This window comes from Ochlerotatus camptorhynchus, unplaced genomic scaffold, assembly GCF_037179485.1.
Source record: "Ochlerotatus camptorhynchus isolate MF236.1 unplaced genomic scaffold, CSIRO-AGI_Acam_v1.1 ptg000513l, whole genome shotgun sequence".
Classification (NCBI taxonomy): domain Eukaryota; kingdom Metazoa; phylum Arthropoda; class Insecta; order Diptera; family Culicidae; genus Ochlerotatus; species Ochlerotatus camptorhynchus.
Genome location: NW_027040997.1, coordinates 20,999 through 42,745, shown reverse-complemented (window position 1 = coordinate 42,745; position 21,747 = coordinate 20,999). Strand labels below are relative to the sequence as shown.

At 36.8% G+C, this 21,747-nt stretch overlaps 1 protein-coding gene across 1 annotated transcript; it reads right to left on the bottom strand.

Annotated features, from left to right (window-relative positions):
• Positions 1-3,405: 3,405 nt before the first annotated feature.
• Positions 3,406-21,063, bottom strand: tapas. The gene is made up of 9 exons (XM_065235992.1): positions 20,888-21,063; positions 10,140-10,426; positions 9,009-10,076; positions 8,749-8,940; positions 6,167-7,273; positions 5,747-6,103; positions 5,135-5,691; positions 4,924-5,072; positions 3,406-4,865 (listed from the first exon to the last, which is right to left on the bottom strand). Exons 2-9 carry the CDS (start codon positions 10,365-10,367, stop codon positions 4,639-4,641), a joined length of 3,885 nt encoding a protein of 1,294 aa, XP_065092064.1. The 5' UTR covers positions 10,368-10,426; positions 20,888-21,063; the 3' UTR covers positions 3,406-4,638.
• Positions 21,064-21,747: the final 684 nt, after the last annotated feature.

Genomic DNA, 21,747 nt, shown 5'->3' with positions numbered 1-21,747 from the left:
ATCGGAGAGATTGTAAATTTCGCCAAAGCACTCGACGCGGATCCGACTGAAACTATTGAATTCCTATTATTCGGAAGAAAAAAGACGCACATTGACACTAAAGACTGCTTGATAAAAATGATTGGTTACAAGGTACATTTGAGATTCCACGACCCAAAAGCTCTGGACCAGATTCCACGACCCAAAAGCTCTGGAGTGCAGAATCTTTGTGAAAAAAATCAAAGAAATAAAGGATTGATAAAAAAAAAATAATTAAAACTGTGACTAATTCTAGCATTTTTACTAAAAAAAATCAGAGTTCAGAGCGGTGTTGATTAATCTTTTAATATGCTTTTACAAGAACATTCAAATGCACATTTGATCTGTATCAACACTGATCTGGCAACATTAGTGTGTATCTTTTCAATGTGGTAAAGATTCAGATCAGCCCTGGGACCTGGTAGCCTAATTAAACTATCACAAGGATTTACCAAAGCCCAGGGATTTAGTACATCACGTCAAATTGAGTAAAAATTAACCCCCTCCTCCCTTTCGTCACGTTTTTTCCTGTACTGAGAACGTTGCTTGTCGCAGATTTCAAAAGCCCCCTCCCTCCTTAGAGCGTGACGTACTTTATAGATACCCTTTTACCACCGTTTACAGTTGCAAAAACGAAATTAAAATTGAATGGAGTTTCTCTAAATATTCCAACAAAGGCTTTTACATCCACGTGCTTTACTGAATAAATACAATCGTCGTAAAAACTATAATAATTCAACATCATGTTTTGTATTCACTTCTATATTTACGTCTATATTCACGTATTGTCCTTTTTTTCTTTATTATCAAGACTTTCTCTCGAAGCTTATCTTGTCCCTCATTCAACTATCAATCTTTATTATAGGTATATAAATATAAACATATAAATCTATGCTTTCTTTTCAAGGTAATATATAGTTGTATAAAATTGCTTTCAACTTTTGGGTAAAATAAATACTTGTTTTCAATCCATAATTTTTATAACTGGTTTTCTATATCATAGCTATATCACACTGTCTACAAAAACATAAATATAATCTCGGGTATAATAAATAGAACATCCATAAATTAAAAAAAAAAAAACATTAAATGGAATAGAGAAAGAGAGAATATTAGTACAAGACACTGAAGAAGTCTGCACATTGTAGACGAAATACGCGTATCCGTTAATGATAAGCAATCAAGGTAGTGGATTAAAAGGAAATTACTAATCCTTCTCTCTTTCTTTACATAGGTATTCCACTATAGACGCCCACATGAATCAGGAATGGAGTAGAGTTTTGTGCATCTTTGCAAAAACACATATCAAGATGGTGATTAGCAGGTTTGAATATTCGCACCTTAGCAATTAACATTTTTATCGATATAAGATTACGAGGACATTTTAAAACTAGGTATGAATGGAAAAATCGCTTGATATATTCACACCTAACAAAAGATGTGTGTTGGGTGTCAAGTATAAGAGAGAAGCGTATCAGTTTGCTTTTGGGTCGATGCGATTGCATAGCTAGAAACAAGGTATCAAAACAGTTTGTTTTAAATTCGTTATATATAACACTCTAAAATGTGTGCATCGTATCCTAGAAGCGGTACTGTAAACCGTCCTAATTCAACGCACCGCAGAAGCGGCGTATTAGGATGGAAGTAAGGTCTAAAACCCTATGATGGCAACAGTTATCACCCAGATTATGTATTTCATTTGCTGGATCCTTAAAACATCTTTGTAGCTTGATTTGACTGATAAACGTCCTGTCAACCAATAAAGGTCTCAACGATTTCTCCTCATTCTTATTAAACCGATTTCGATTTTCGTTAGAACCTGATTCGATATGAAGAAATCCATTCTGCATCTATAACCATGGTATTAGGTGATAGATTGATGTGACTATTTTATGGATGTTCCAAAAACAAACAGATCGGAGCTCATGAACAAACATTTAAAACAGTTGCCACTAAATGTGCAATTTACTAGTATAATCAAAAAGCCACATGTAGGTATAAACGATTTAGATTCCTATGTACTACAGTGAATAAATAACAACAATCATAAGCAACTTTGAGATAGAAACCAAACATTGAAATAGAGCTAAGGCATTTCCGAGTTTATTCTGCGTTTTTATTGTTACTTAGTACTCAACAACAATGTTAAACTAAATTTAAAGAAAAAGGCTTATATTTATTGAATCACATTCAGTTACAAATTTTGCTTTTGCTTAGTAAGGTACCTTTCATAAAACAACTTGGCAATTTCTGGAGGACACTTTTATTTGAGAATAGTCGTTACAAAATTGCATATCGCTTATTAATCATTTTACCATTTTTCGAAAAACTATCTAATGGAATGGATGTAACATTGTTTCAGGTTGACTATAGGTATTTATTTTAGAGGTGTTGATCAATTTTATCGTTTCAAGAATTGTTATGAAACGAAATAGAACAAAAAATATCATAAAACCATATTCACGTTTTCTTATAGTCGCAACACCGTTAAGGCATCTTGGTGTAGAATTTTCGTTTTTCTAATCAGTCTGCTTTCCCCTGCTAACAAAGCAGAATCTAGAATGTATGACGTATAAGGCGAATGTATTAAATTACTTCGTAGGGTGCCGAACGTCTTAAGCTGGCCTGTCTATTCAAAGCAGGGAGCAAAAAAAAACATTCAACGCTCATTTTCTGCTACAAGCTACATCACGTCGACTGAAAGCCTCCTAAATAAAGCTAAATTAATTACATCACGTCTTAGAGCATATTTTAGGTTGTCCCGCGATTAATTTTCTTAAGATAAACCTAGTGCTTGGAAAATAGGAATCTACACACCCTTCTCCTGCTTAATCCGTTTGTAGCCCTATGTCATTACACCGAATGTATATTCTACAAACACCATTGAATTGAGAAAAGGATGATCAGTAAAAAGTAAAATTTCATTTGCTTGCTTATTTATATTCAGTAAAACGATATAAGGCGTGTTGTATCACAACTGTGTAAGCGGGACTTCTAAACAAAGTAAAACAAGAAACATATACATAATTAAAAACCTACTGACTTTGGAACTCGCTCAATCTGAAACTAAATATGTTCCAAGAAAAGTAATACCCATGTTCAATAGATCAATACTTGAAGAATATTTTGTAGAATATTAGGTGTGAAAATAACATAATGTTGTATTTTGTACAACGCGAGTCCTCGTGTTACAAAAGTTGACGCGAGTAAAGAGCCTGAATTTATAAAGAGACGACATCTTATCCATTTGACAGGTCTTCTGCTCGATTGGAATGACTTTTCGTATGACTTTGACAGATAGTCGATTGTTCCAATTTTGACATGTCGTCTCTTTATAAATTCAGGCTCTTTAGACGCGAGTACTGAAAGGTTAATAAAGAATTAAAAAAAAAGTCTGCGGGACTCAAGATCAAAGACATGGCAAAAAGTCAAAAAGACAAAATGTCGACAGGTCTGGTGCATTTGGCATAATGGACACTTGGCATAATTTGTATTATTCGATATATGTTTGAAAGTTTTTGAGAGTTAATTTACAATATATGATTGTTCCTTCTTTTAATTGCTGCTCGTTCTTACACAATATCCACGTTCTTCCATTTCCGGACGACGCCCCTGTAAATAGTTCTCAAAAGTGACCCAACTGGAAGAAGAGGCGCGCAGCGGGCAAGGTGAATCGACCAAGTAGAAGGCGATCTGCAGACCCTTCGGAGACTACGATGCTGGCGACGTGGATCGAGTAGAGTAGAGACGATTTCTTCGGACAGCAGAGGGCAACAAGGCGTTAGCCTGATTGTCAAGGTAAATTACGTTCTTCCATGGTAATTAAAGACTTCGGAAGACCTGCTCATGTGTGAAAATGTCCGTTATGCCAAATGTCCGTTATGCCAAATGTCCAGTATATCAAACGTCCTTATGCCAGATAAGAAGTTTCAAAATGAAAATATCTCAGTTCCTATCACGTCAAATGTATGTTACGAAAAAAAATGTCAAGATAATGTTTTCCCTGTGTTTGAAGCTGCTCTCAGAATACAGTATACTTTTTCATTTCAAACTTTAACAAACCAAACGGGATACCATTTAACGCATAGGACTCTTTATTACAATAGACATAGTAAATGTTTTTTTTTCTCTCTTTTTTTAATTGTGTTTCAATTTTACATTTGTCATTGATTATTGGTTTAGAATTTTCGTCATTCTAAGCAGTCTGCTTTCTTCAAGTTACCAAAGCAGAATGTAGAATCTGTAAAGTGTACTGCTTTGATACAATATTATACATACCCTGGAAAGGTAATATTTATTATACTATCCAACGCAATTTTCCATCACACATTATCTATTTGACCATCAAATAAGAGCGTCAAAACTGTTCCTCTTTCTTTATCTTTCCTTGCGCCAGTTTTGTAAAGCAGTCACTGGAGCTAACCTTATGGACACAAGTGTGGATGAACACTCAGCCTACCGCCTTAGTGCGCGCTTTTAACAAAGCGATGCGTTAGATTGAATATAAAGAAAAATAATAACAATAATTCTTATTTTCTTTCCGATCCGCTTGACACAACGGTTACATTTTGGCCTTACTGCATATCATATGCCGGTTTCAGCTAGTGTAACCGATTCCAACTACTTACCGGTCAACACAGCCCGTTTCTCATCTACCAAAATCTTGTGTATGAAAATATCCTCGTCAGTCGAAACGTCAATTAACATTAAATCAACGATTTCCTCATTTGGATTAATTTCGTCAGTTAGAATATTGCAGATGTAACTAGCAAATTTCTTATCAACGGTAATTTGCTGGAATCGAACTGCGTCCTCCGTGCTCCAGTCGCCGTGTAGGGGTTGGATACCTATGAAGACATAGTGAATTAATTCCATGAATTCTTTAAATTCATAACGAGTTCGTACCATGTAATTTAGCTTTCACGGCCTGCTGCGGAAGAATGCGTGATTGGGGAGGAAGAATTCGCAATGATTCACTGTCCACAACTCGAATTTGCCCAAAGTCACAAAAGTAGACATGGATGGGTCCACACAGAATATTAACCGCCAAAACTCTGAAAAGAAGGATTAATAATCAGTATTTCTTGCCTCATAACTTTCTAGTACAAATACTAACCTATACCAGTGACCATCATCGGTATTGTAACCTGCATACACTTCTCCCTGCTGAACACTATCCTTCGGCACGGGTTGTGCTTTGGTTTTACAGTATGCTTGTAAATCGACCATCATTTGGTTCAATTCTTTTGCGTGCATATATGGTTGCACAATGAAATAGTTAGGATTGGAGGCGATTGTAACAAATACACCAAACAACTCACCAACAGCTGGCAGAGGATATTTTGCCAACTTGGGAGTTACCTGCGATGGAACTGGGCTGCTAAGCTTACGTTGTTCAATATTAAGTCCTCTGAAACTTTTGGACAGCTCTGCTGCTTCACAACTTTCAATGGAGTAGTCTGTTACAAAGCTCGTATTTAACTTGACAGAACTGCCGATCGATGTGTTACTACTTTCATATGCAGCGATTCGTGGGTTACTAATCACTTCTGAACCTATTTCCAATTCCATCTCTGATCGAATACTATCGTTGACACAAACCAGTATATTATTCTGCTCGAGGTGCATGTAGATCTTTACCAAAGGTATGATCGACAAGGCAGCCAACTTAACCTACAACAACCTTTCAGTAAAAATCGTTTATTTAAAAGCAAATCCATGTACTAACCATAGCAGTAAGTCCCGTTTTTAGTAGAACGCGCATCCTAGACAGCAGGTAGTCAGTTACGTCAGGAATATCAAACATTTTCATTCTGACGGCTTGGGTAGGGTAACGGCTTAGAGCAACACTCAACGTTTCCAAACGATAAATGTTCGAAACGTTGACAGACTTTTTGGCCCCTATGTCAACATACAGCATTCGGCAAAACGGACCAGATTCTTCTGCCTCCAATGACGCCCGATACCATCGTTTATCCTTTTCGTCTTGTACCAAGTACAATTGCTGTTCAGCGGATTTTACTTTGTAAAGGCCACGATGTGTCCCATCCAATGCGTTCGACTTTACCAAATTGTTTATGAGTTTCTGCCACAAAATGATATAGGTAAGTATTTATTGTTAATTTCTACTGTATTAATTGGTACTGACCTGTATGTAAACCATTGCGTCATCTTTGAGCTGACAGTATACATCACCGGAATCATCGACGTGCGTGACGATCACTGTGGTTACGCCTTTTCGGTTCAATTCTGGCACAGGTGTATCATCACAAATATGTTTTAATATCACCGGGTTCAAGTTAACGTCTTCGTCAGATGAAGTATCGTACAGAATCATTTTGATTCGGACATCACCGAAACTACCCACACCATCTTTTTCATACTCTTTTCTCTGAGTAAGAATTTCGCCGATGCATACCTTTCCGCTGATCAAGTTATCCAGGTGTGATTTTGCTTTCGGGTTTTCGCCGAAATCTTCGAGGCCATCTAGGGTGAAACACACTGATTGTCCTGGCAGTTTCAAATATTTTGCATCGCACACATAGATCTCATCCAATGCTACGCGTTCCCACTCGCCGATGTCAATGAAAAAGCAAATGCAGTAATTACTTCCGAAATCGATCCCTTCAGCTCGTACGCGATACCAACAATCAGTGGTGGACACCAAATAGTACTCTCCGACTGCAACGGTTTTAGGCTTGCGCTTATCATCGCCCATCATGCTTAGCTCTATATCCGTTATAAGTGCGTCCATTCGGTCACTAAATTGAGGACCAACAAGTCGCGCCCATATTTCCACTGTTGAAACCGGATTAGTAATGTATAGATTCCAGTACTGCTCGCTCCACGGAAGTTGGAGCACATTAGCAGCCATGCTTTTTGCTTCCGAAGTGATCGAAGGCGAAGAATTATTGGAACCATTTTCTTCGCAAACATTGGCAAACACGATTGTTTCCTCCTTGGAGAACATATGAGTGTGTGACATAATGATGAATTCCCAGTGATCCGGTAGCAACACTTGATGTGCTTTCCTGAAAGCTTCGGGAATATTTTTGGTGAACATTCCGTGAGGATACTGAAGCAACAGCTCGTGGATTTTTGTAGCGATTTCGTAATCCGAATCGAGACAAACGGAATAATTATTTCGCTCTTCATCACGTTTGATATTCTCGATAGCAATTTGGGCTGCGGTAAATTGACCCTCGAACTCGTTGGCGATATCTTCCGGATATGTAGAGTATGTTGAACCGTTCACCTAGTGACAATTACAAAATAGCTTTAGTTCTGCAAAATTATAGTAGAGATCTACAGTATGCGCCATAAAAAAATGCAACCTTTTTCATACAAAATGTATGCAGATATTCGCATTTTTTTTTGCGCATTCTGTAATATCACTTGATCCACCAACACAAAACTGGCTTTCTTCCTATAAACCCAAATAATTATTGACTACACACACACAAAACACAAAACATGGTTCAGAATGCTATTCTACTTTACATAAGATGTATCAAAATAAATTATACGTTCCATACAATCACCCATATCCTCGTTTCCGTCCCTTTTGTTCGTTTAAAAAAATATCTACCTATGTCTTTCCTATTTTGTAACGCTTTACAGCCAGTCATAAAAAAGTATCTTAAAAAATACATTTACTAGGTTTACCAACATATATCGACTATTTTTCTCTGTATCTTGTCAGTTTAAGCTTTATCGCTATAACCAGTAGGTATAAATGAAGATTTTGTATTTGATTGGAAACGTTTAGTTTCCAACGTGTCGTTTAATATGAAATTATAAAACCCGTTTGCGAGCTTAGCATTTACAAAACATAGATTTATGGTTTTCATTGCAATTTGCACAATAACATTTTGTTGATTCGTACTTCACCTACTTCACAGAACAGTTGCCTTGACGCAGGGTTGCTACTCAATCTACGAAATTAAACACCCGGTTTTCTCCCGTTTTTTTTTCCTGGTTTCCCAAAATATGTTTCCCGTCTTCATATTAACAGCTCGGGTAATACCGGCATGATTTAAAACACTAAGTTTGAGAGCACGCAATTAACTAACATGCGATAAGCAATAAGCTTAAAATGCAAAGAAGATAGGTATGTCGGTAGAGATGAACTAGCCTTCGGCTAAAAATCTCTTAAATAAAGAATTTAAAAAAAGGTATGTCGGTATGTCGGTATGTACCTAATTAATTAACGCGCTTTTATTTCCAAACGGATTTAACATTTAAAAAAATGTGAGGAAAATCCGTTTCAATGGAATACAGGAAAAGGGATATCCTTGCCCAAAAAGCTACGTTATAACATGTCAACCCTGTTTATAGTTATCATCGCGTAACTTGATATATCAAATAGTCACATGTCAAGATTTATGTTAAAAACCGCATATCAGACCTATCAGACAGGGTTGTCCATGACGTTACTGCGTCGAAGTAACGTCTGCAATGCAAAGTCCTATTAAAGTTGGCCCAGACGTTAACGGCGTTAATGTCAATAACAAAACTGATATCAGCACATTAAAGACCCAAACGCAATGTGGGCGGAAGCGGAACGGAAACGGAGAGTTTGACAGTTGTCACAAATGACACGAAGATGCCTAATCGAAGTCGATTTGATTCTAACTAGTTTTCAATCCGTTAGGCTTTTCCGCTGCCGCAGCCGTTCCGCTTCCGCTGTGTTCCACTTCCGCTGTGTTAAATAACAGAGTAAATAAATACCATTACGCGGCATTGTATACGCATGTTGCTCAATTTGAAGTACGTGTACATGGGTCGAGGAAGATCGTTGTACTTTGCATATTTATACAACATCTCTACCGGTGTCGCCAACGGTTGATTCCAGTTAAAAGGTTCTTTCGGACGATTTGGATTCGTTGCAGCAGGTGGTGTTAATGGAACAGGCGTCGGGGACTATTAGGGTGAAATAATACAAACATGACAAGAAAAGATGTGATACTTTTGGAGTTATCAGCACTAACCTTGGAGTCCAAATCAGCTGGTTTAAGTGCAGGTGAAAGCGGAGCAACTACTCTAGCCGCTTTTTCCAAATCTGAGCTATCAACTTGCTGGTGTATCTTGAGTCGATCTTGCACTGTTTTGGGAGCAGTTATTGTAGATACCACGGAAGTTGGCGTAGATGGTATACTGTTCGGATGAATATCAACACGCATCGTAACATCATATACAGGATAAACCTTGGTCATTTCTGGAGTAGGAGGCGATGTAGGTGTTACATCCTTCGTCACTTGTAGTCTGGAATTTACGCTCCGATTTTCCTCTGTTGACTGTACAGCAGGTGCCATGTGTGTCGGATGAATCTGATTACTAACGATGACATCAGACATCACTTTCTGAGTAGCATCTTTAACTGAAGATTTCATTGGAGTAAAGCTGTTCGAATCATTTCCATGCTCTGTCAACCGAACCGGCTCTTGTTGATTAAGTCGATTTTGTAATTCCAATGCAGAAGACTGTCTCTGATACTGCTGAGGACCTCGTTCGTTGAGTTTGTGTCGCAGATCATTTGAAAGAAGCGTCGCTTGGTTCGGTTTAGTAGGGCTTTGCGTGTTCTTGTTAAAGTTTTTGGCAGTGGAGTTATTATTATTTGGCTCGATTCGGCTGTACCGTTGACTGGTCTGATTTAGTTGAGCATTGTGGAACTTGTTATTTTGTGTTGACGGTGGCACAATTTTGAGTGACATTAGAGGCCTAAGCGGATTACCGTTGCTGTTGTTATGTGGGATATTGTAACGAATGTTATTCGACCAGTTTGTAGCAGAATTCTGAAAGAACGGCTTCAAAGGATTGTTTGTATTGTTGTATCGCTGTTGGTACTGGGTTTGAGATTGTGGGAGATATCTTCTCTTGTTCGGCATTTGGGAATACATTTTGTTATATGCACTCGGGTTCCAATTATTTCCTCCCGTTCGTTTCTGTGGCTGCCGCAGAATTGAAAATCCTGACTTTCTAGTTTTCGTACCCTTCTGTGCTGCAACCATTTTGAGAATATGTGCTGATTCCTTGCTAGGTTTGACGAATACAACGGTCTAAAATGAAATTTGCGAAAGAATAAGAGAAACGCGACTTAGCTTAATAAATTTCTAACTTACCTCGCCCATCCTGTTCTGCACGATGAATTCCCCAGTTGATTTAAGGAAATCGTCGGCATTGGCGAAACCAAATTTCCTGTACATGAGCGGCCCACCTTCCAGTTCACGATAATCATTCAATATGCTCTGCACGGTAGACGCTCCTTTTTTGGAGGAAACTAAAGCTCGAAGCACTGAAATAGCAGCTTCAGCCTCCTCTGAGAGTTCTTTCTTAGCAACGTTGGCCATTGCGTTTTGCAGCTCAGTATGAAGTCACTGCCACGAAACCCAATAAAGGTTAGCTAAATCTGTAAAACGGAGATCTGGATAAATATCTAAATAATAAAGCAATGGAAAAAAAACTAACTTTACTGCCCGGGAAACATATTACTTCAATATTTAACACATATGTTGAAGATAACATAAGCCTTTCTACCTACGCAGTATAAAATTAATCTATAACCAAAAAAAATGACTGAAGACTGTCATTAGTCTTATAACGTGTACAGGGTTGTTACAGAAATCTATGTTGCCAATAAGAATCAATACTCCCTAAATGATTCCATGTGAAAAACTATTGAAAAAATTCTATTTTATATTATTTACGGAAAGATGCTAACATCGAAACCATGCAAAAAAAAATCGTCTGGAGCTAGAACCCTAGAACGACATAATATTATTTACAAACATTCCAGCATGTAATTTCATCAAAAGTACACACATAGATTTTTTTGTCGAGATAGGCACCACCGAGCAGCTCGGCAATCTATTTTGCTGGATGTCAGTGAAAAATTTGCCGAGATTTGGTTAACAAATGGAAATTTTGCCGAGATATCGGCTAACAAACATAAATTTTGCTGAGATCTCAGTAAAAATAAATGTCAGGTCTGCTCGGTGGTGCCAATCTCGGCAAAAAATCTAAGTGTGTAGCATAATTAAAAAAATATATTTAAAATGTTTAGTTTTCTTTTTCAAATTGAAATCCATCTGTATTTTGAATCCACAGCTGGTTTTTACCCTTTTTTACGCTGCTCGTATTCCCGCGTAAAAAGCGACTTCAGTGTATATTTAAAAAAAATCTAAAGACAACCTCAAAACCACAGACAAACAGACATAACACATTGAATACTTTTCAATTTAAAAAATCGTTGCTAAAACACTACCGCCATCTGTTGAGTATACTGTGATGGGTAGTACGCTGAACAGATGGCGGTAGTGTGTAAACGTCAAACGCAAGGGTTATTGACTATGCGCGCCACAGGTGGCGGTATTACCAACTAAAAACATTTAAATTGACCGTTAAATGCGTGTTCGATGAACAAATTGCCAGTGTTATGCCTGTTTGTCTGTGTCAAAACTATTATAGGTAATAATGGCCTAAGCCTTAGGGCCTATTTCTTCTCACCTCCGCTTACACATTAAACCAGGTTTAAGATTTTACCCTTTTAGTCTAAATAGTACTTGGCAATGAGAGTTTTTGCAAAGTCTGTGAGTAATTGTAATAATGTTGAGTCATAGAATTACGAAAATTTTAATGTGCATCTGAAATGTCCCAGATCATGAACATATCCCCAAGTCTGGGATGTTTAAATAAATGTGTTCCTAAAGTGGAACAGATTTTTTTAAAGTTGACTTTGGATCTTTCAATTTGTTCCAAGCTGTTTAACATTCTTAATAACACAGTTAGGCACAAAATCATACTTTCGGATGTAGGGGAAATGGCTCTAATGTTGTCCTATGGATTTTAGATTGGGCCTATAGCTAAACATCTGCTATTTATCAATTTTATCTAAATGCACGCGTCATTGGGACGGTAGTAATGGATATTTTAAGTCGCTATTGAAAATTTATGCATGGGCCCAAATTAGGAGCATTTAGGCTGACATAACATTCATTTCCCCATCATTAATTTTTCTAACGTTTATAATTTCAGATTAACATGTTTTGGTTTTGAGATAATTAACCTGAAATGTATTTTAACGGCTAGCGGATTAGCGATTTAGCCGCTAAATCACATTAAGAGTTTATGAACATAAAATTAAAAACTTAAATCAATAAAATTTTACCACTGGATAATATAACCAAACATATGATGAATAACTGTTTGCCTCAATCTCAAATTATTAATATTAGAAAACATAATGCTTTATAGGACCGATTTTAGAGCCCACCACTACTTAATAGGTATCTGCAGATGCACACTAATAGAATTCCACACATTTTTAATAGCGAATTTCCATGTAAAATTCCACATGATTTTTACATAAACAGAATTCACATAGAAGCACATATGAAATGTATGAGTCAAATGAATAGTATTTGTGGTTACACATGGCTTTTATGTGTACACATATTAAGTATGTGCCCGACACATAGATATTATTTGTTGATCACATTGCAAAAATTCATGTGTGGGACACATAAAAACAATCTTCGAAATTTTATCAGAGTAGATTCTCAAACAATTTATTGTCTAAATCTAATATCTTCAAAATTTTCTTTGGAACCATAACTTTTAAGTCAGGATTTTCAAACTCTTGATGTTTAGGAAAAAGAAACTATTTGAAACAACCATACGAGTAGTATATATACGGATAATCTATGTTTTTATACAGATATTTGCCTATGTTCTCGTTTTCGTTCGAACCGTATTTTCCATACAAAAAAAAGTTTTTTGTATGGAAAATACGGTTCGAACGAAAACAAGAATATGGGTGATTATCCACTGTTTTCCAGAGTCACAACTCCACAGCATTCACAAATACAATCATTGTAGTTTTAATGTTTTAAGTTATTGGAGCCCAGCAGCTTCAGAAGTTCAGGGTATGGTAGAAGGTTAGGTTAGGTTAACTTTATTAATGAGACTTTCAGTCGTGGACTGGTTCGTCTCTTAGGGGTATGGTAGAAAGAGTGTAATATGAAATACTAATTATTATTTCAAACTCAACTATTACCAAGCAGGACCCAGTAAGATGGATGAATAATCCATGAACTTTTATTAGAACTTAAAGGCATATGATTAATTTTCCTGCAATGAAATATATTTAAAAAATTGATGATATTTGATAACATTTACTTCTTCTTTTAGGCTAGACGAAAGAGCTTCTGCAGCGAACATTATGCCGGCCAGCTCTCAACTAAGTGTTCTAGGTGCACTTCCACAGTTATTAATTGAGAGCTTTCTATGCCAACAAATGCATGAATTTTTATATTGTTTCAAGCACAATGATACGCAATGCCCAGGGAAATCGAGAAAATGTCCTACCCGAAAGATCATTACCTCGGTCGGACAGGGAATCGAACACGCCGGTAATACCGTGCCTTTACCGACTAGGCTATCTGAGGCCCCATTTACTTAATAAGTATTATTATTATTCACAATATCAATCAGAAATGTGCGAACCGGCATTTTTTTTTTTTTAATTATAGTCACTTTAACGCTCTTGGGTCATTCGTGACTTGTCCGGGGGTGAGATTTGAACTCGTGACTTTGGAGTGAGAGGTATGGATGCTAACCACTACGCCGGGGTCGCCCCCCTCTCATTAGCAATAAATCCACGTCTTAAGATAGGGTCGTGATAGGGTAAAATGGACAGGTATGTGGAAGAAAAGTCTTGTAAATGTTATAATATGAACCTATACTTCTGATTTGTGGATTTCATATGAGGATCATTCATGCATAACTAACAAGTTGGAATATCATGAAATATATGAGTAATAAATAATCTACGTGAAAATAATGCTGAATAATGGTAAATCTTTTATTATTTTAGCTGAGATCATTTTACCGGCAAATGTTTAATAGTTGGTGTGACCAATTGAATAAAAGGTGAATTCAGAGTTGAAACATAAAATATAGCAATGGTTTCATTTTCTGTTATAAGCTTTCCACAAATCCGCGACATAGAGCTATAAAAACGCGAAATGATATTCTGTCCATATTTATTCCTCCACACCAGCTTAGCATATAATAAAAGATAATCATCCTACAAAAAGTATACTATCCTACATACTACAAAAAAAAACAATATGTTTAAACTTTATTATGAAGATTTTCAGCCAACTGGCTAGTTTATCACCGACCTACAAACAAATTCACTATTTTTTTTTATTGCGTTTATTTCCCTCTTGCCTATTAGACATTGCTTGAGGCGATGACCATTATTAACAATTAGATCCCTTCCCGCTTTTATTTTTCAAATAAAACGTATTATCCCCTATTTGATAAGTTTCATTATTTTCATCTAAACGATCTGTTTGCTGACCAGTCTTCTGGGTGCACTGATCAGCACGTACTTTCTTTTTTTCGTTCTCCCTGTGTTTCGACAGCCGGCGTTTGTTGGTATTTTCAATGAAATCCTTTGTTGCTATTTTCAATGAAATCCTTTGTTGCGTTTGATGAGCTGGTGCTAGAGTTTTCGTCGTTGCTTTCAACGTTTGAAGTGTGATGATCCTCGGTTTTATTGTCGGTGTTTCGCTGTTGTTCTTCTGCTGAGAACCCGGTGAAAGCAGGAGATGATTAACCCGATGTCGTTGGCTGGTTTTGTTCGATATCCATCGACGGGAAATCATCGAGACTGAATACCCCCTCGGTTGGTGGAGCTGCTGTCAAGGGGCCTCATAGCCTAGTCAGTAAAGGCACGGTCAGGCATGGAAAATCATTTGCATTCATTTCGTGCATTCATTTACATTCATTTGCCCCTAACTTTTTTCATCAACAGAATGTATGGAGCTTTTGTTATTAGCTACAAATTAGCTACAGCAACTCAAATCCTTATCTCTTATGTATGACGAACCAGAGCGAACAGAAGCCACTACTGTTTTTCAGTGAATGTATTTTACATCCACTGAAAAACAGTAACAAGTTCTGCCCGCTCTAATTCGTGATGCATAAGAGATACAGATTTGAGTCATGGGCAAAAGTTGTAGCTAATAACAAAACCTACTAAAGCTCTATACATCATTTTGCAGATTGCTGTTGACGAAAAAAGTTAGAGGCAAATGAATGTAAATGATTGCATGAAATGAATGTAAATGATTTTCCATGCCTGGGCACGGTATTACCAAGCCGGAGGCGGCGGGTTCGATTCCCGGTCCGGTCGGGGGGGGGGGGGGGGGGGGAATCTTTTTCTCGTCTTCCCTGGGCATAAAGTATCATTGTGCTTGCCACACAATATACAAATTCATGCAATTGGTATTGGCATCGAAAGCTCTCAATTAATAACTGTGGAAGTGCATTTAGAACACTAAGTTGAGAGCACGCAATAAGCTAATATGCACTAAGCAATAAGCTTGAAATGCGAATAAGAAGAAGAAGATGGTGGAGCTACTGGAGCGGTGCTATTGTTCGATGTGGCTACATCCAAACATCCCGAACGATGTAGGGAAAATGGATGGAATGTCGGCCTAAATGCCCCTAATTTTGGCCCATACATAAATTCAGCAATCGACTAAAATTTCAATAGCGACCAAAAATATCAATTAGTACCATCCCAATGACGCGTTCATCTAGATAAAATTGATAAATAGCAGATTTTTAGCGATGGGCCAAATCTTAGATCCATAGGCCAACATAGAGCCATTTCCCCTATCATCTTCACTTATTTATGTATAGTATAAATTCTGAGGAATTAGTGAACATAATAAAACACCTTTACATTATGAGATTCCTGCAATATTGAATAATTCCGGCCTAGATTTGATGAAACATTATTTAAAAAAAATGCTATTTTGCTGTCCTAAATGTTGTAACTAATTTGGCTCTAGTTTTCTCAATTTTTTACCGATTCAAACCAAACACCCTGCACATAATCGAGAAATTCCAGAGTCTCATAGGTCACACTTGTTGATCACGTCGTGGTTTTGTATTTACACGGATTATCATTGGGGTCTGTCCAATGGTGAGACATTTTCATATTTTTTATTGAACCTAGCACTTTTCGTTGTCAAATCATAACCGAATCGTATATACGTGACTTTGTGGATCATGGGCAACTTATTAATATGTATATACCGGAAATTGTAGGTTTTTCAAATCGTCCAGGACATCAGTTGATTTGTTCTACTAGATCAACAAAGACTGCAATAATGTCTGTAGTATCGAAAAATGTCCAATCAGATTCAAAGTGTGGATCGTGCATGATCTATTTCCGAGTAATCCAGATGTTCAAGGTTCTTCAAATCGTCCTGGAGTTCAGATAATTTGATCTATTAGAGTGGCTAAAAATCTCTTAAATAAAGATTAAAAAATCAGTGTTCACTCGGCTGTCGACAAAAGCAGGCCACTCTCGATGTGTGCTACGCGATCGTCTGTTTTCTCGACAGCAACCATTGTGTGGTCCTCCTCATTGTTCTTCATCAGCAGTTCTTTCGGTCGATGCGTCGTCGACTTTGGAAAGCAACCGTATCGTGATGAGTGTGTGAGTGCTGACCACGTTTTGTGTCCATTGCTGCAATGGACGCGCTCTGACCCTCGTTGGCATACAACAATTTGCCATACAATGAAACTACTGGAAGCGGCTCCAGTTCTGATGGAGGATGCTTTTTGGATAGCGGAAGATAAAGTGTTTATTGTGTTGTACCTTTTGACTATAGTTTTAAGATGTATTGTATAGTGACCAAGAATCCTCGGCTCTGTAAAGTTAATTCGGTTGAGCCTTATCAAATAAATTAATAAAAAAAAAAAAAAAAAGATTAAAAAAAAAAGATCAACCGAGATTGGGACAATGTCTTTAGTAACGAAATATTTTTAACACAGTTTTTATATGGATAATGTATGATTTATTTCCACGTATACCAGATGATCTAGGTTCTCCAAATCGTCCTGCAGTTCAGATGATTTGTTTTACTAGATCAACAAAGACTAGGATAATATCTGTAGTATCGAAATATCGATTTGGAAATCCTAGAACATTTGGCATACACGGAAATAGGTTGGAATGATCCAAATAGACACTGCAAATAAAAATAATTGTTTGGGCATATTTCGATACTACAGATATTGAATTAGTCTTGAGTGATCTAGTAGAAAAATAATCTGATCTCCAGAATGATTTCAGAACCTATAACATCTTGTATACGTAGAAATAGGTCTGGCACAATCCACATAGACACTTTGAATCTGTTTGGACATACACTGGAGTCGCTTTTTACGCGGGTGATACGTCCCGCGTAAAAAAAAACCGCGTAAAAAAAACCGCGTAAATTCCGGAATCCGCGTAAAAAAAAACCGCGTAAATTCCGAAATCCGCGTAAAAAAAAACCGAGTAAAAAAAGACCGTGTAAGAAAAAACCGCGTAAAAAGCGATATACCGCGTAAATTCTGAAATCCGCGTAAAAAAAAACCAAAATCCGCGTAAAAAAAAACCGCGCAAATTCCGGAATCCGCGTAAAAAAAAACCGCGTAAAAAGCGACTCCAGTGTATTTCGATACTACAGACATTATTGCAGTCTTAGTTGATATGGTAGAAAAAAATTAACTGAACTCCAGGACGATTTGGAGAGCCTAGAATATCCGGTATACACGGCAATATGTTCATATTGGAAATAAAAAAAAAACACATGAGAATGTCACACATTGGACAGACCCCAGGGAATTTCCGGTGTGACTTATGGAATTGAGATCATTTCTAGATTATTTGCAGTGTGTTTGGTTTGAACCGGTCAAAATTGAGAGTCAAGTGAACAACAAAATTGATCACAGCAAAGTAATCCGGGACGGAAACGTTATAATAAATTCCACAATTTTTGTGACAGCACATCTGTCCCTTCGCGATTTCCGCGACATCATTTAATGATTCCGCGATTTTCGCGACTGAAAGATCAAATCCGCGACAAATCCGCGAAAATCGCGAAATCCACGCCTGTTGCAACAGCCCTGTAAATACATAGTTTCATAAAAGTAAACATAGTGTATTTTTTTTTTTTCCTTTGGTTTGTTTTTTTCGTCGATCTTGTTTTCCGTGCTGAGCACCAATGCTACCGACGTGCCAGGAAGGCAGCTCCCACACCTGAACCCTACCTATCGACCCATCAACTCATGAACCGGGGACCAACGGCTTTACTTTCCATCCGAAGGAAGGCGTGATCAGAGATGTTATGCCTCAGAACATCCCGGCGGCGCCGACTGGGATTGAACCCAGGCCTACTGGGGTGAGAGGTAATCACGCTTACCACTACACCACCGGCGCCGTTAAACATAGTGTATTATCAATACTTAAAAAAAGAAAAGTGAAAATTACTAATTTCATCATCTTTCCTGGGGTATGTTATAGAACAATCATGTTAGGCAGGCGGATCAATTTTTTATTTAATTCTTTATTAGGGAGATAAGGCAGCTAAATGTCCGAAGTAACAATCACGTACCCATCATTGCAAACTGTGCATCGGACAATTTTTGAACTATGATTATCTTAAATAAATGAAAGTAGAGTAGACCCATCCAGGGTGTTTTTGTGTCACATACAAGCAGCGCTGCCATTTATACAGATTTATCTGTATTATACAGATTTTTTAATCTTAATACAGACCCGATACAGAATACAGATTTATCACAGATTTTTAAATTACAATACAGATTTATACAGATTTTTATAAAATGCTTGAGAAAAAAAAATCTATATCAAAATAAGTTATCAAGCAGTTCTCACTTATATCAATATATGTTATAATTTTGATATTCTTCGCATATCTTTTAGCTCTCATTTTTGTTCTGTTAGCCATCAACTCCATCAAAATGAAATCAATTTGAGTTATCAGGAATAATGAAAACAACATAATTCTTCATTTTCATTTTGTTCTCACCCTCTGCTCGGGAACCTATCAAATTTCCATCGACAATTAATCATGTTATGGTGTTTTTGACAGCATTCACAACCAGAGGACCAACCGCTTTCGGATGCATATGGAGCTGGTAGTTAACGATTTGAGATTGTATGGGGATTTACAGTATTAATTGAATATTTCCAATATAAGCATGTATGTTAAATACAAGAAAAGTGCCCGAGCACATTAAAATGGTACAAATACAAGTACTCGTAAACATTTTACTTGCATTGAAAATGTATTTCGTAAGAAATTGCGGATTTTCTGATATTCTCCATACTGCAAAAATGATTTTACCAGCACTGGCGGGGCGACATCTCTCGACTTTTCGGTGTAACTACCACACAAATGATGTAATTAATTGTATTCATCTATATTAAAAATATCAAATAGTAATGAACTCGTGCACTTTTTTGCATTTTAAACTGCTTATCAGGAAGATAATGAATAGAAACTAAAATCTCCATACATTTTCAAACGGCTTCATATCACTCTTATAAATAAGTGCGGACGATATCACAAATGGCGCAATTATATCCCGTATGGTTAGTACGATAGCCCGAATAGGTGGTTAAGCACTTTTTATGGTTATTTTGTATGCACTGTATTTGTAAAACAGCAAAACATGATTAATTAAAAAAAAATCGTCAATACAGAAAATACAGATTTTTTAATAGAGTGGATACAGATTTTTTATAAAACCACCTGGCAGCTCTGCATACAAGTTAGAAGAGCTATACTCGCGTCACTTTTCAAATAGACCAATGTAACATATCCACCATTTTGAGAAAATCGAAGTTGAAGTTCGACAGGTTATTATTTTAACTGTTTAGAAACAATACATTTTTTAATACCATTTTTAATGTAGTCAGTGAATAATAACGTTGAAAATTAATAAGAAACTGTAAAATCACAATTTTACTTTGAATTTCATGCTATAATATAGAAAAAACCACATAGGACATTTGAGAAGTCAAGTTGTACATCGGGCATGTTACATTGGACGATTTTTCTCAATGACATAATCAATGAGTGTTACATTGGACGTTTTGTCTACATGATACTAGATTCCCTTTCACAGATTTCAGAGTAGAGTACCTAACTTCAGGTTGGCCCCACCTTTAGAAAATGAGCACCAATCATGTTAGACAGTCCGAATGACCGAAGTAACAATCATGTACCCATCATTTTAAACTGTACATTGGACAATTTTTGACCTATGATTATCTTAAATAAATGAAAGTAAATTTGGATGGATGTTTTTGAATCACATACAATAATAGAAGAGCAATAGTTTGTATCGTTTAGCTCGATTTGTTTACATTTGTTACATTGGTCTATTTGAAAAGTGACGCGAGAATAGTTTGTATCGATTAACTCGATTTGTTTACTTTTGAAAAGTTACACGAGAATAAATTATTACACAAACGATACAATCGAGCATCAACCCAACCTGATTGTCAACCAGATTGCAGTGGGGTTATAAGAAAGTGTTGCTATTTCAATCACTCACTGTGTGCATCAAAATGAGAAGGAACATTGTTGCCAAGTACAAAACGGAAATTTACTAGTTTGATTAAGCGAAGCACTTTACTTGCAAGAAAGTTAACATGGGACTGATCACGCAATAATAGAATGCATATTTAATATGATTTTGTTGTGATGTGATCAACCAAGACATTGAATTAAATAATTTCTATAAAGGAGAACTGAAGAAAACCGAGAAAATCAGAGTGAGAGGTTATGTAAAAGAATTTTGATTGTCTTTTGATTGCTCCACATATCGCTTGTTGCTTTTACTTCCATCACTTTCTCGCTACGATTTTTTTTTGTAGCATACCCTCCTGCTCTGTCTTTCTGGACAAGTGAGGACTTTTTCTTGTACCCATCATAAAAAAGGTTACGATTTCCCGTTTGTATTCATTCCTACAAGCATCGGAACTTACCTTTTTAATAAGAACCACAACTTAAAGATAATATTGCTTAAGTGTACAACTAAATCTATGCAGCGTAAAACAAAAAGTGAGATTTTGTTCTTCGGAAATATGCAGTTTAACAATTTTTTTATTTCACCAGAGCACACGTTGACGTTGTACTGTCTGCGTGTCAGCACAAAACGAAAGCGAAACACTGATTGGGAATGGGAAATGGGAATGCAACGATGTGGATGTGAGGCTGAACTGAGAGGCAGAGGATGATGATGAAAAAATATTTAACGAAGTACACGAAGTCACAACAAACGCGAGCACAACACGACGAATCAAAACAGAAACACGCTCCCGAGAGACAACTCGAAATTCAGGGTATACACGCTAAGATCAGTAACTTACCCAAACCTAATAGCACAGATAACCAGACATACCTCTTGGATACTTTTTATTGAATAAGCAATTAATGGTCAATTTAAAGTTTTCTTGGTTGGTAAAATCGCCACTCCGTACTCTAACGGAACTATCCACCTACTCTCTTCTAAAGATCATTCTCTAGCTAATAAATTATCACATAAAGCTTCATGTTAGCATTTCCAACCAACTCTGAAAATCGCCACCTTTTTCGCTCATAGGCATATGCCACTATCGCCATCTGTTGAGCGTGCTACCCATGATAATGCATTCAACAGATGGCGATAGTGTTTCAATCACCTTTATTTCTCGTGTGCTTCTCAAATTCAACTAGTTTTTGGAATTATTTATTGATCTATTGATTAATTGATGTTTGTTGGTTAATTAATGGCACCAAGAAATGTGCAAAATATTGCGATACACTCAATTATTATTTTGCACGTATGGAATCGAAAAGAAAACTC

What these genes read in the sequence shown, in the direction of transcription:
- tapas (XM_065235992.1), bottom strand. Translation starts at nt 10,367, where the DNA reads ATGGCCAACGTTGCTAAGAAAGAACTCTCAGAGGAGGCTGAAGCTGCT. An exon ending in TGCAGAACAGGATGGGCGAG is followed by an intron (nt 10,077 to 10,139) that starts GTAAGTTAGAAA and finishes ATTTCATTTTAG; the next exon opens with ACCGTTGTATTCGTCAAACC. An exon ending in ACGCAATGGTTTACATACAG is followed by an intron (nt 6,104 to 6,166) that starts GTCAGTACCAAT and finishes ATTTTGTGGCAG; the next exon opens with AAACTCATAAACAATTTGGT.